The sequence below is a fragment of the Suncus etruscus genome, chromosome 11 (assembly GCF_024139225.1).
Source record: "Suncus etruscus isolate mSunEtr1 chromosome 11, mSunEtr1.pri.cur, whole genome shotgun sequence".
In the NCBI taxonomy this organism is placed as follows: domain Eukaryota; kingdom Metazoa; phylum Chordata; class Mammalia; order Eulipotyphla; family Soricidae; genus Suncus; species Suncus etruscus.
This window is the reverse complement of record NC_064858.1, coordinates 18351804-18365786: the sequence shown is the minus strand read 5'-3', so window position 1 is coordinate 18365786 and position 13983 is coordinate 18351804. Positions and strand designations below refer to the sequence as shown.

At 51.3% G+C, this 13983-nt stretch overlaps 1 protein-coding gene across 1 annotated transcript in view; it reads right to left on the bottom strand.

Annotated features, from left to right (window-relative positions):
• Positions 1 to 210: 210 nt before the first annotated feature.
• Positions 211 to 13983, bottom strand: part of PKP2 (plakophilin 2) — a 50459-nt gene continuing 36686 nt past the window's right edge. Inside the window, exons 7-13 of the mRNA XM_049783885.1 lie at positions 6142 to 6259; positions 5512 to 5676; positions 4856 to 5029; positions 2138 to 2291; positions 700 to 889; positions 382 to 469; positions 211 to 293 (exon numbers count right to left, since the gene is read on the bottom strand). Coding sequence (XP_049639842.1) covers positions 225 to 293; positions 382 to 469; positions 700 to 889; positions 2138 to 2291; positions 4856 to 5029; positions 5512 to 5676; positions 6142 to 6259 — 958 coding nt within the window. The 3' untranslated portion in view covers positions 211 to 224. The remainder of the gene's footprint in view (positions 294 to 381; positions 470 to 699; positions 890 to 2137; positions 2292 to 4855; positions 5030 to 5511; positions 5677 to 6141; positions 6260 to 13983) is intronic.

The following is a 13983-nucleotide window of genomic DNA, read 5'->3' as shown; positions in this document are numbered from 1 at the left end:
TGGGATCCAGATTTCATGGAGCATTTAAACCAAAGAGAAACTCCATGGGTGCAAGAAGCTCATGAACAACAGGCTCCTGTCAGAACACTTGCTTTGGGGCCACAAAACAAGGGAGAGAATTGGGGTGGGGGCACTGAGCCCTGGGACCATGACTCCTGTCCTGGAGGGCAGGCTGGAAGGACCCAGGCCTAGGATGAGGTTAACTGGATTCCTGTGCTGTCTATTCAGTCCTTTAAGGAGTGGTAGGCTTTGGCAGTCCGGCTGTTGACAAAATCTGTCTTCTTGAACTGTGCCTTGGGAGAAAGCAGACAGGAAGGCCTATTTGTACTTGGGAAGAAGCCTTCAGGGACCCTATGGTATGGGTGGCCCGAGCAGACTCACCTTCCTGTAGGACCCGTGCAGCTCCGTGTGTGCCCATAGGGAGAACAGCAGGGCTGAGGCTGCCCGGCTTGCTTTGTTGGACATGGCACTACTAAGGGCAAAAGGACGATGTCAGTTGGTCTCCACCGCCTCCCCGCTTCCCTGACCCCAGGAACACCTTTATTCTTATGCCATTTAAGAGTGTCTCTGCCCTGTCTTGGTGGAGGGATCTCAAGCTCTGCTCCAGGACTGTGAGGGCCCCTCTGGCCATTCTCAGCAGCTGGATCTTCAGTGTTAACTGGAGCAAACAGCCAGGCATGACTCAGCCCCAGCACTTACGTGTCACTGGCACTGATGGCTATGATCTTGGGCAGCCCCCCTGCATTCAGCAGGTCACGTGCATGCTGGAGGTTGGTCTGCACCAGGTTGCTGAGGGTGTAGCAGGCAGATGCTGTGGTCTCGATGAGCAGCTCAGTGCTGGGTACGGTGCTGGGTAGGACCGACACCAGGTCAGGGAGCGTCTCCTTGGCTAGAGGCAAGAGTAAAGGAAGGACAAGAGGGCTTCTGAAGTAGGTCATGGGGCATTTTACATGAAACACACTTGGGCATCAGGCATGTGGACAATGTGCCAGTTCTCTTACTCAAAACATCGCACACCCCAGAGATAGTAGAACAGGCTGTGTCCTAGACAGTTTCCCATTCTATGCCTTCATCATTCCAAAAGGCATTACTTCAAAAATGAAAAAAGAAAATCATACAGAAGTATTTACTATAATAGTATTTAAATAAAACAGTCCAACAACAGGATTGCAAAACAAGTGAATGATGAAGAATACTATACACCCTCAAACAAACTACGCATGTAGAACCAACCTGTTAGCTCTCCACAAGCAGCCTCAGTATTCTTATATGTATAAAGAACACGTTACTAATGGTGTGAGAGAGAATGCACATGGGAAAGCCAAGAAAAGAGGAGATGTGAGTAGAGCTGGTTTTCCACAGCATGTGGGTGACAATCACAAGAGAAAAGGAATATAAGTGCCTGGTGACCTTATGCATGTAGGCTCTTGGAGTAGACTTTAATCTGGGTTTTTGGATAATATTGAAGGAAAGAGAAGGGGCTTAGAAATTATAATTGAAACTTAATTCTATGCAATGACTTTTCAATTGCCTCTTGTATTTTATCCAAGTATTTTCTTCTCAATGAAGGTGGGATGTTTTTCCTCAGGTCATGTTGTAGCTACATGGACACCCAATCCTATTCTCATTTCAGCCACTCCCAGATGTCATGGGCCAAAGCCATATGCCTATCTCCAGGGTCCTGGCACTGGCTTTTGTCTGTAGTTCCTGAGACAAGGAGCTTCCAGCGGAAGCTCATTTTCACTAAGGTACTCATTGTCAAGCATGTGGGTCTGATGACAGAGATAGGCTACACACTTGTCTGACCGACATGAGCCTACTGTAGCTCTTTGGCATGATGGGCACCACATCTGCACTGAGATCTGACGGACAGAGACGGCCATCTGTTTGCTCTCAAGTACGATGGACAGAGACAATTCTGTTCCTGGGTCTGATGGACAGAGATGTCCATCTGCTCTTGGATCTGACTGACAGAGACACCCTAACTACTCTTGGATCTGACTGAGATACCTCAAGTGCTCTTGGGTCTAAACTGACAGTGTCATCCTATCTGTTCTTGGGTCTGACTGACAGAGACGGCCCATCTGTTCCCTGGAAACACAAAGAGAACACACGCCTTTCACACAGCATGACTCACCAATGCTATCCTGCAGCGGGAGGTTCCGTGAAAGGTTCCGCAGGAGTGAGACGGCTGCACGGCGCACACTTGGCTCTCCCACGTGCAGCATCTTGCGGGCATGCTGCAGTCCATTCTCCCTCTGCACCACCATCTGTGCCACGGCTGCTGGCATCTATGGGACATTCCTGGTCATGGAATGTGCTCAGGAACTGTGGCTCAGAGGCCCAACCACCAGCCTCTCTTCAGTCCCCTTGTAGGTTTCTATCTCACCTCAGAGAGACTCCACCAACCTCATCAGTACCAGGGTGAATACATATCTGACTGCCAGTGTACTCAAGCATGAAGTAAAAACAATCTCCTTGGGGTGGAGAATTCAACTGCGATCATTCACAGTAGGTGAACCCTGGAATCTATGAGAATGCTCATCAACAATGATGAAAACAGAAGCCAAGTGAACTTAGATAGACTTGGCTATTTGGAAAAAGGGGACCTGTGCCTTTGGCGACAAGAGGATCAGGCACATGGTCCAACTGAATCCATTATGCATGGAAAAGGAACCACCTGAGCAGAAGGACACTTGGATGGGGGAGGGACCAGGGCAGCCCTGAGGGCAGGAGTGATGGTCAGATGCATAGCAGGATGCGAAGGCCCTGAACTCCAGTATCATAATCCAAAGAGAAGTTGTGAAAAGATGGCACGTCTGCCTGCTGCCTGGTTGGGCAGGGAGAAGAGTTGGCATTGTGCCTGATGATCATTGAAAAACGGTACCTGCTCTATCTCCCCCATTCCAACATGGGTGTTTTATACAGTTCAACAACATTGGTGTGCAAAATGCAGACTGTGCAGGAGACACTGAGTATCTGGCCATAGTGGAGTTAGAAATCTCTGTGACTGGGGTGATAGTTGAAGGTCCAGACAAGGTGCCCCAGAAGGTCATCTGCAGCTGGATGTGCCGCTTGCTTTTAGGAGTCTGAATCCCCAAGCCTCCAAGACCCTCGGGGCTCAGCTGTGTGCATAGTAGTCTTGGATACAGCCTCCACTATCCTGGGTCCTCTCCACACTCTCCATACTCTGGGGGCCTCTCCATACTCCTGGGTCCCTCCCAGTTCCTGTATGGATGCCATGCTCCTGGGTTCCATCCCATTGGCATCCATGCAAATGTGGGATGAAACAGCCCCTTTGGCGCAACTCTCTCCCCTCTCCCTTCATTTGCTTCCCTTTCCCCTTATTTCCTCTCTATGGGGAGTACCTGCCCAGTGACCTGCTGGGTCCCACATTCTGAACATAATGGACCCAGGGTTAGGCTCAAGCACAAATGCCTTAAATTCAAGCAGAGGATCTCAATCCTCCACTTGCTTTTCTGGCTCTCATAGTCTCTCCCATTGCCTCACATAGAGAAGGTCCAGAAGCTGGGGTTCCAGTCCAGCATCTACATGGCACACGTGAGGCACCCCAGACCCCAGCATGCCTGTGTCCCCTGATCCTCACTTCACTGCTGCCCATCCACTGCCCACCTCTCCCATCAGCCTTTCACATACAGGGACAGCATCTTCGTGTGCCTGTTCCCATAACTCCCGACTGTCCCAACTCTTTTCTCAGCTGCCACACAGTGGTCCCATCCTGCCACAGAGTTCTGTGGGACTTGGCAGGGATTCTGTACACAGGAAGCCTGAAAATTCACAGCTGAGGGTCTGCAGGAACTCAAGGGTTGACTGTTGTTTCTGGGGGTCTCAGCTGGACAGTAGAATGATCTCCTAGTTCTGATCTGATCACATTGTACCATGGTGGGGGTCCCCCACTGGACCCAAAGTCTGCAGGCCTCATCTCAAGGCTGTGGGGCCCTCATCTGGTGCCAAGTCGAGTGCTTCCTGCTGAAGCTGTCTAACAAAGGCATTCATACTGGCACCTGTGTCATGGTGAGGATGGGCACACAGTGCTGTCTACGGAGACCTTGTGTGAGTGATAAGCGAGTGGTTTTCCCACAGCCAGAGAGCCAGGTGGGAGCTAGAGGGAATCCACATCATCAGGCTTTTTCCATTCCTTTCAATATTCAGGTGTTTTTGAGATGAGCCTCACATTCCTACAGCGCCCCTTAGTATAACCTGTGAGAGTACAATAGAACAGGGGTCTCTGCTGTTGGCATGCAGAGGGCTTAAGAGACACATATCCCCAGGATGACTGATCCTACCACCATGCCAGTTACATGCCATGTGAACTGCTGGAAGTACTGAGTGGATTCTGTGTGGGGAGAATGGACTCTGAAGTTGACTCTGTGTGGTTAGACTGTGGTGGACTCTGGGATTGGACTGTATGAGATATGGACTCTGTGAGGCAGCTGGAGACGCATGTCTTGCTGTAGTGACAGCCCTGCTCTGAAGCTCCTGTCCCACTCTACCACATTTCTCTCCTGTCTTCCCACCAGTCGCCTTCCTCAAGGTGCTCTCCTGGTGTACCCACACCTGCAGTAGGGCACAGCTGCTCTCCTGAACTCACTTGGCCTGGCACACCTGTCTCAAGGTCTCATCTGGCCAGGTGCACACCTACTCTCACCGCCCTCATCTATGTGGACACACCTGTTCCTGAGCACATCTGCCCTCACCTGTTCTCACCCACTGCACCTGGACAGGCACACCTGCTCGCTCAGCCTCACTTGGCTGAGCACACTTGCTTTCCTGGCAACACCTGGCCAGAAACACCTGCTTTCCCCAGCTTCCCCTGGGTGGGTTCTGCACTCACCGGGCCACTGCCTGCAGTCAGGTTCTGAAGCGCACCCAGAGAGGCTTCCTGGGTGTAGGTCCGGGTGCTCTTGGCAATGAGGGACAGGTACATGCGGATCACAATGGAGTGCCATAGCCATTCCACGCCCTTGGGGTTGCTCTTCTCTTCCAGCATTGGCAGAGCCTGGAATTGCTGGACACACAGCAGAATGATACCACAGCTGGGCCCACACACTGTGGACTCAGAGAATAAGTCCGCCCCCTTCCCCCTGCAATTTGCATAGCCTGGGACACAGATTGGAAATACCCTTTGCTGTGACTTCACTTCATCTGGGTCTTAGCCCAGCTCTCTCTGGGGGAGGGCAGGGAGAGGGGAAGGGAGAAGGGTAGAATGAGGGAAGAGGAGGGAGGGGAACAGAAATGGGAATGGGAGGGAAGGGAAGAGGGTCCCTCTGAGGAAGTCCATCTCTGTTTGGGGGGGTCACTCTGAGGAACTCCTGACTCTGGACTGAGGGAGTTAGTTTGGTCTCTAGTCTGAGGTGACACTGTGAGAAAGCCTTGCTCATTCACAGCGTCGCCACGTTACCTCAGGCTCTGCAATTCTGCATGATTGTAACCCCAAGCTCTAATTGAGCCTGGAATCTGGGACACCAAGTGTCCATCTCAGCCACATACCTCCTTCACCTTCCTGCTTCGTCCCCCGAAGCAGCCTACAGTCCGGCCATTGTCCGGCTGAGTGTTGCGCTGTGGTGCATAGATGCTCTGCGCGTAGGGGTCGGGGAGCTCGGCTTCCAGCTGGTAGGAGAGGTTGTGAAGGACGCACACGCAATTCTCTGTGGCCTGCAGAGGTGACGAGGGATGCGGTCGTGGCGGGCAGAGGGTCGTGACTACAAGTGTGGGGTGTGACCGGTGGCCTGAGGCAGCCCTGACATATGCAGGGGTGGGGTATTCTCCATTTATTGCTCATGCATTTGGGGGCTCCCACGCAAGGTGCAGGGCCCAAGGGCCCACACAGGACAGGTGAACAGGACCGGGTGGGTTGGTGGGCAAGGCCTGTGGTGCTTGGGTCTCCAGGGATGTCCCGTGGGCCTCACAAACAAGGCTGAGACTGGTCAGCTCCTTTTAGAGCCTCTTTCTCAGTACAGAGGGGGAGACCATGGACAGTGGAAGGAAGCAGACGGGAGGGTGGGCACAGGGCAGGGGTGTAGGGCGTGGGTCTGGTTGGGGCTCATGGTGAGGGGGGTGCCATGTTCCTTGGGGTACATGTGGCAGGAACATGTGCAGGAGCTTGTGCAGGTCTGAGACCTTGTCGTCGGGCTGGTAGTCGGCGATGGTGCCCCGCACGTAGTGGACTAGGGAGTCTATGAGGCAGTCGCTCCTCCTCATCACTTTCCTGCTGTCCGGCCCTGCGGAGCTCATGTTCCTGTGGGGATATAGGCACCATGAGCCCACTGTTGGGCAGCACACATTAGGCATGGGGGAGACTGTAGTAGTATTAGCAGGGCTGGGTACTGCGACGGGGTAGGACAACAGCCACCTCAGCAGCATGGACAAAATACACCAGAAGTTTCAGAAGGTAAGTGGGGATCCAGCCATGTGGCTCATGAGCGCCCCATCCACATCACAAAGCAAATATCTGGACCTCCCTGCTACTCCTTCCTTTTGGATGAAGCTTTTCTCCTTCACATTAACCACTTCAATGACTTTCCCCGAGAACGGCCAAAGAAAAGGTGACACCAGAGCTGTGAGAACTGTCATATCATAAGGCCAACTCAGAGTCAGTAGGTACTGCCCCATCTGGCACACATGCTCTGCATCCACATTGTGGAAGAACAACAGTCCCACGCCATGTAAGGACCAGAGAGACAAAGAAAGGACACAACACCAGGCAGGCCTGCTTGGAGATCATACCTGCTAATCACAGTGATCTGGCTATGTAATTGGTCACAGTGATTTATTCCAGCAACAGATATCAATGACTCAACACGCCTGATGATCACACAGTAGATCACAAGGACTTGATCACACTGTAGACCACAATGATAGATCACAATGACTGGTCATTTCTGCCCAATGGATCACACTGTCACACCTGTTGATCACAACATGATCGCTCCTGTATAATAGATTATAAATGGCTGATCACACCTGCTCATGCCTGCACAATTATTCACCATGACTGAGCATACCTGCACCATCGATCACAAAGACAGATCATACTACTTGATCACAGTGATAGTTCACAATGACTGATTGCACTGCCGATCACAGTGATGGCAAAGGGAGATGACAACAACAGATGCAGTGGAGGAACACATCCTGGTCCTCAGGGAAGGCACCATAAGTGGTACCCAGCAGGACTGCTCTGTTGTGAGCCACACAGCATGACTGAACATTAACCAGAAGTTACAACTGTACCAACAATTTCACGGCTATTGATTTGAAGCAATCTTCTATTTGCCCGGCAGTGCTCAGGGTTACTCCTGGCTCTGCACTCAGGATTACTCCTGGTGGGCCTATGGGACCATATGGGATGCTAGGGATCAAACCTGGGTTGGCTGCATGCAAGGCAAACACCCTATCCACTGTACTATCACTGTGATCCCTGAACTTTTTAAATTTTATTTATTTATTTATTTTGGTTTTTGGGGCCACACCTGATGATGCTCAGGGGTTACTCCTGGATATGCACTCAGAAATCACTCCTGGCTTGGGGGACCATATGGGATACTGGGGATCGAACTCAAGTCTATCCTGGGTGAGCCTTGTGCAAGACAAATACCCTACCACTGTGCTATCGCTCTGGCCCCATGATCTTTTTGTTTTTGGGTAACACCCAGCAGCGCTCAGGGGTTACTCCTAGCTCTGTACTCAGAAATTGCTCCTGACAGGCTCAGGGGACCATATGGGATGCCAGGATTCAAACCAATGACCTTCTGCATGCAAGGCAAACACCATACCTTCATGCTATTTCTCTGGGCCCCCCATAATCTTTTTTTTTTGTGCCACACCTGGTGACGCTCAGGGTTTACTCCTGGCTATGCACTCAGAAATCAACCCTGGCTTGGGGGGCCATATGGGACACTGGGGGATCGAACCACGGTCTGTCCTAGGCTAGTGCTGGCAAGGCAGATGCCTTACACCTTGTGCCACCTATCAGTCCATCCATGATCTTTTAATTTTTTTTTGCAGGGGGGGGGTGTCACACCCAGCAGCACTTAGGGGTTACTCCTGGCTCTATGCTCAGAAATTGCTCCTGGCAGGCTCGGGGGACCATATGGGATGCCGGAATTCGAACCACTATCTTTCAGTGTCTAAGGCAAACGCCCTACCACTGCGCTGTCTCTCTGTCCCCTGATCTTTTTTAATTTTAATAAAAATCCCCTTTAAGAGTTTTGGTTCTCATCTGACTCATTTAAAGATACACTTTCTCCTTTAATTTCTTCAGAACTAACAAACTGCTTTAAGACAGACAGTGAGGGGCTAGAGCGATAGCACAGTGGTAAGGAAGAGGGTATTTATCTTGCATGTGGCTGATCTGGGTTCGATCCCCACCACCCATATGGCTCCCTGAGCCCATCAGGAGTGTTCCTGAGTGCAGAGCTAGGAGTAAGCCCTGAGCACGGTTGGGTGTGCCCCCCAATGACAGTGAATTAGCTGATAAACTGCAAATGATTCCTTTTTTGCTGCACAGCCCTAACCCCCACCAAAACGAATGCAGTAAAATTTTAGATTCTAGGAAGGAGATTTTGCAGAAGTGTGGCAGATGCTTCAAAGCACTTTTGGGTCAGTAGATGGAGACTGAGGCTAGGGCAGACATCTCCTGGGGACAGGGAGGCAGGTGTGTTCACGCTGTCTGCTGCGTGCCTACTCGGAACGATGGCCCATGTCTCTCTGACCTTTCCAGCTGCTGCTGGAGCTGCACCATGTGGGACATTCCAGCCTCTGCATCCACATGCCAGAGCAGGTCAGGGTGTTTATTTTGGGTGAGGATGGTGTGGTCTGGCTGCCGGTACAGGCAGACGACTGCACTGGGCTGTGCACTGGCATTATCCAGATCCAGTCTGCTGGAAGGGGCTTATCAGGGTCATGGCCACTTGAGGCACTGCTGACAGGAAGCATCCAGGGCCCCCATCCTTGGAGCAGGAATTCTTACCGCCTTACTCAGACCCCAGAAATAGGAGCGCCAGGCAGGCAGAGGGGTCCATGGCTAGAAATAGAATCTGCAGGTTGGAGCAGCCCATTGGAGAAGCAGCCCATGGGACTTATGTGGACGTGACCAAAGAGTGACATCCATTATATGGCCTGACACCTGGTGGGACTTGGAGGTCCACATGACAGCCTCGAGTCCTCCTGCTAGCTCCCTCCTGAACTCAGAAATGCCCAGAACCTTGTTTTGTTTGTTTGTGGCAACACCTGTGTGTCCAGGGCTCCTCTCCATGCAGTACCAGGGATGGATCTAGGGCCCACAGAGAGCCTGGCTCCTCTACTGAGCCAGCCCTGGTGTGCAGTTCCCTCTTCCCCCAAGGCAGCTTCCTAGGGAGCTGTGCTGGACCACAGTCCTGAGCCACAGAGTAACAATCCCATGGCCAAGTGTGAGCTCACAGTACAGAGGCCACACAGCAGCCCTGAGACATTACCGTAGGCCTCAGCTCCATTCAGGATTCAGTTCCATGATGGGACCTGTTAAAGGTGTTGAGAATGGATGGGTCTTTCAGGAGACAACACCTGCCTGCTCTGTACCTGAGTGGGGAACCCAGCATGTTCTCAGAGACGGGGGGTCTGCCAGGCTCATGTCTATGCCTGGCAGGAGGGCCAGTCCAAGAGAGCTGTGCTGGACACAAGGATGTCAAGCCTTATGCTGGCCCAAGTCTTGCAGGCTCCTGGTTCAGAGACTGTGGAGGAAGGCAGAAAGAGTTTGGGACACATAGCAAAGTATGTGTCTGTATGTGTGACACTGCAGTGTTTCCACGCTGGTGTGTGTGCGCATGTGCGTGTATTCACGCTGTGATGTGTTTGCATCACATGGTCTGTGTATGTGTGTCCTCTGCATTTGTGCGCTTGAACCTGCTCAGACAACAGCACCCACCAAGCTTGGTGGTAGTAAGCACTGCTACAGGGGCATCAGTCTCGGAAGTTGCCACAGAGAAGGCATGGCCCTCCTGGAACAGGTAGAGGTGGCAGGGGAAAGGAGCATGATGGTGGGTCAAACATAGCACAGGCGTGGGTTGTGGGGTCTCCTTGTGGCTTCCCAGCAAGGTGGCTGCATGCAAAATGGAACTCACTGACTCATGAATTCAGCTTTCACTGTGGGAGCTATAATTGGCACTAGCAGGGTCAGAGAACACAGGGGATTCCTTACTACCTGAGCACCAGAGAACACCTGTGTCCCTATCACCTGAGCCCTGAGGGATCCAAGAATACTGGGGTCCTCATCATCCAGGCCCCTAAGAACACTGGGGTGCCCACCGTCTGGGCCCCCAGAACAATGGGATCTTTGCTGTTGGGAGCTGCCAGAGCTGGGGTACAGGGTCAAGTGTGCTGAGGAGAATGGGGTCCTGTGAGAGTACAGCACCCAGGGCAGGTAGCTGGGACCTCTCTGAGAGCATAGCAACCCCTTGTGGGCCAAGGAACCCAGAACACTCCTGACCTCCACTTTCTCCTGAAGACATGGGCAGCCGGGCAGGTGTAGAGGCGAGCAAGGGAAGGGGGTTCTGGGATATGAAACTCTATTTTTGGTTTTGGATTTTGGGTCACACTAAGCAGCACTCAGGGTTTACTCCTGGCTTTGCACACAGAAATTACTCCTGGAAGGCTTGGGGGACCATTTGGGATATTGGGGAATTGAATGTCCTACCTATAGCTGTGCTATCGCTCGGCCCTGATATGGGACTTTGGTGCCCAAATCCAGCACCTACCCCAGGCATTTCTCAGAGCCATGTTTTTCAGCCCTGGATTGGTTCCCTAGCAGTGCAAACGAACAACCGGTACCCCTCCTCCAAGCCAACAACCCCTCCCTGCACCAGGTACTAAAAAGCAAAAGGAGCACATTTTCATAGACCGATTGCACTGACCATAAATGATTGCTGAACAGCTGCAGAGACTGAGCTCAGCCCCCCAGAGATGCAACTTATAAAGCATCGATCTTCAAAATCCGGATCTGTGCCCACTGAAGTGGCACAAAATTTAAATTCACAGATAAATGTGCAGGAACAATGACTGCATGGGGGATACCAGCGCCCCAGCCGCGGTCGTGCCCACGAGTGTGTGCCGGAAGCAAAGCTCATCTGTTATTCACAGATCCCACGCACTGATGCTGACTCGCCAAACACCAAGTGTTTAAATAATTAACCAGATCCCTGAGGTTCCAGATGGTGACTTGCCTGTCTTTGTCCTTCTGGAAAAGCCACGCTCCTAGCAGAATGATCTGGATACAATCCAGCTGCCATGCTGGCCTATGTCCTGGCTAAAATCCTGTTCTGGATCAGAGTGGTGTCTCAGTTTCAGATCAGTGCAAGTTTCTCAACCTTCTTCCCACTGGGCCCCTTCTGATCTTGTTTCCTTCTTGTGGCCCTTTTAACTTCAGTCTCATGAGGTGTGCGCCCCTTCTGCACTGACACAATGTGGCCCTTTGGAATGCTTTGGTTCCTGCTTTCCCAATCCCAATTGAAGAATGTTAGACAAAACTATTTTCTAAATAATGTAATTGAGACTGAATGGTCTTTCTTCAGATCTGTGTTCAAATCACAAGGAAAAATAGTTATTTGGGCCCGGAGAGATAGCACAGCGGCGTTTGCCTTGCAAGCAGCTGATCCAGTACCAAAGGTGGTTGGTTTGAATCCCGGTGTCCCATATGGTCCCCCGTGCCTACCAGTCTACCAGGAGCTATTTCTGAGCAGACAGCCAGGAGTAACGCCCAAAAACAAACAAACAACAACAACAACAACAACAAAAATAAAAGAAAGAAAAGAAAAGAAAAATAGTTATTTGATAATCAGGGAGAATAGAGCCTTATTTCAATGATTCAGTTTTCAATGATCTAACTTTTTTTTTTTTTTTTTTTTTTTTTTGGTTTTTGGGCCACACCTGGCGCTGCTCAGGGGTTACTCCTGGCTGTCTGCTCAGAAATAGCTCCTGGCAGGCATGGGGACCATATGGGACACCAGGATTCGAACCAACCACCTTTGGTCCTGGATCGGCTGCTTGCAAGGCAAACACCGCTGTGCTATCTCTCCGGGTCCCTCAATGATCTAACTTTTTACAATTCAAGTCATTATTCAGGATTGTGCACAGGGTTAACAGGTTGTGCAAGCTCTTCCCTGTCCTGTGTATTTAGCACAGGGATAGAGGAGAGAGCGAGTGAATGGAAGGCACGGACAGGCCGTGGCAGTGACATGCTGAGACCAGCTATCCAAAGAAAAAGTGAAAAACTCAGCTGCATGGGGCTGAAGAGATAGCATGGGGCTAAAGCATTTGCCTTGCATGCAGAAGGACGGTGGTTTGAATCCCGGCATCCCATATGGTCCCCTGTACCTGCTAGGAGTGATTTCTGAGCGTAGAGCCAGGAGTAACCCCTTAGTGCTGCTGGGTGCCCCCACCCACCCCCCCCAAAAAAAAAGAAAAACTCAGCTGCAGCACCACAGGTATTTGTGTCTAGAGAGACACATTGAGCTTTGCAGGACATGTCTCCCGTGCTAGTGAAGGCACCTGTCTTGCAACTTCCTCCCTAACTCCTACCACACGACTCACCTGGGTTCCAGCAGCTCTGTACTATCAACCAGGCCCCTCCTTTCACTCCCCCCCCTTTTTGGGCCAAATTGCAGGGGCTCAGGAATCACTTCTGGTGGGATCAGAGAATCTTATGTGGTGCTAGGGATTAAATCCAAGTCAGCTGTGTTCAAGGCAAGTGCCCTACCTGCAGTACTATTGCTCTGGCTCCCAGCCCAGTCTCTTACAAGTTGATATCTGTGGTCAAGACTCTCTGAGCTCTTTCCTGTTTACAAAAAACAATGTCTGTGAGGACTGATGTAGAAAGCCATTCTCAGGCCTTGATGTGGACACAGCCAGAGAACCCTGGGCTGTCCTGATCAGAGGAGCCCCTGCAGCTACTGGAAGAGCAGGCCCTGCTACCCTCTGATTCCCAGGCTTAGACAGTCTACTCTGCTGTAGAGAGTGTCTTGGGTTATTAACATCCAAGGACTGCACCATTACTTCATTCCATGGGTACCACTCCATTCTCTCAGGTTCTGGAATGTATGTGCACCAGGCCAGCCCCAATGCCTGCCTTGTCCTCTAACCTCAGGCTGTCCTTTTTATGTCTTTCCTGCTGAGCACTACTCTTCTAACTCAGACTCACATGTAGCTGGCCATCCCTCAACAGGGCAGCCCCTCCCTTGGCAATCCCATTACAAGTCTGTTCTCTGCTGTCCTAGCCCCCCACTCAGCCCTGCCAGCATTTCATCTGCTCTTACACTCCTTTCTCCTTCCTTCTAGGTCCTTACTACTTGCTTATGATGAGCCCAACACGTGGCATAAAAAAGAGATTTTAGAGCACATAGGCCCAACTTGGTAAAACTGTGCATAGGATGGTGAGAGGATCATATCTAGACATACTTGGGATGTTGTTAATCCAGTGGTATCCACCCTTTTACATTGGCAGAAGGGACCAGTCTTGGACCAGCGGTTGAATAACATGAATCATGCTTGTATCGTACCCCAGAAGCTCCCCTCATGTCTCAGCATACCAGGCCCAACCCCCTGTGACTGAGCCAATCCAGGCCAAATAGCTGCTGGTGGTCAACAACAACCCAAGAGATCAAGCTGCTTATGAGATGCTCTGCAGTCTGAAATGACCAGAGCTATGAGACAGAAGGGCCACAGAGCCATGAGATCCCACAATGCAAATACCTGTTGGCCCAAAGTACAGGTGAAGCTATGGAGAAGATTCACTCATATGTGCAATAGCACATGGCTACATCCCCTATGTGTGAAAGATACTTTACTAGGATCTTACCAAGGGATTTCTGAGGGAACACTAAGCCCCATCCTGTCTATGAGCATCAATCCTTGCCAGGCCAAGAACCCCAGAGTCAGCTCCTGGGGACCTTTTTGGGATCCTCTGCCCTGGTGCCTGTGGCCCATGGCTGC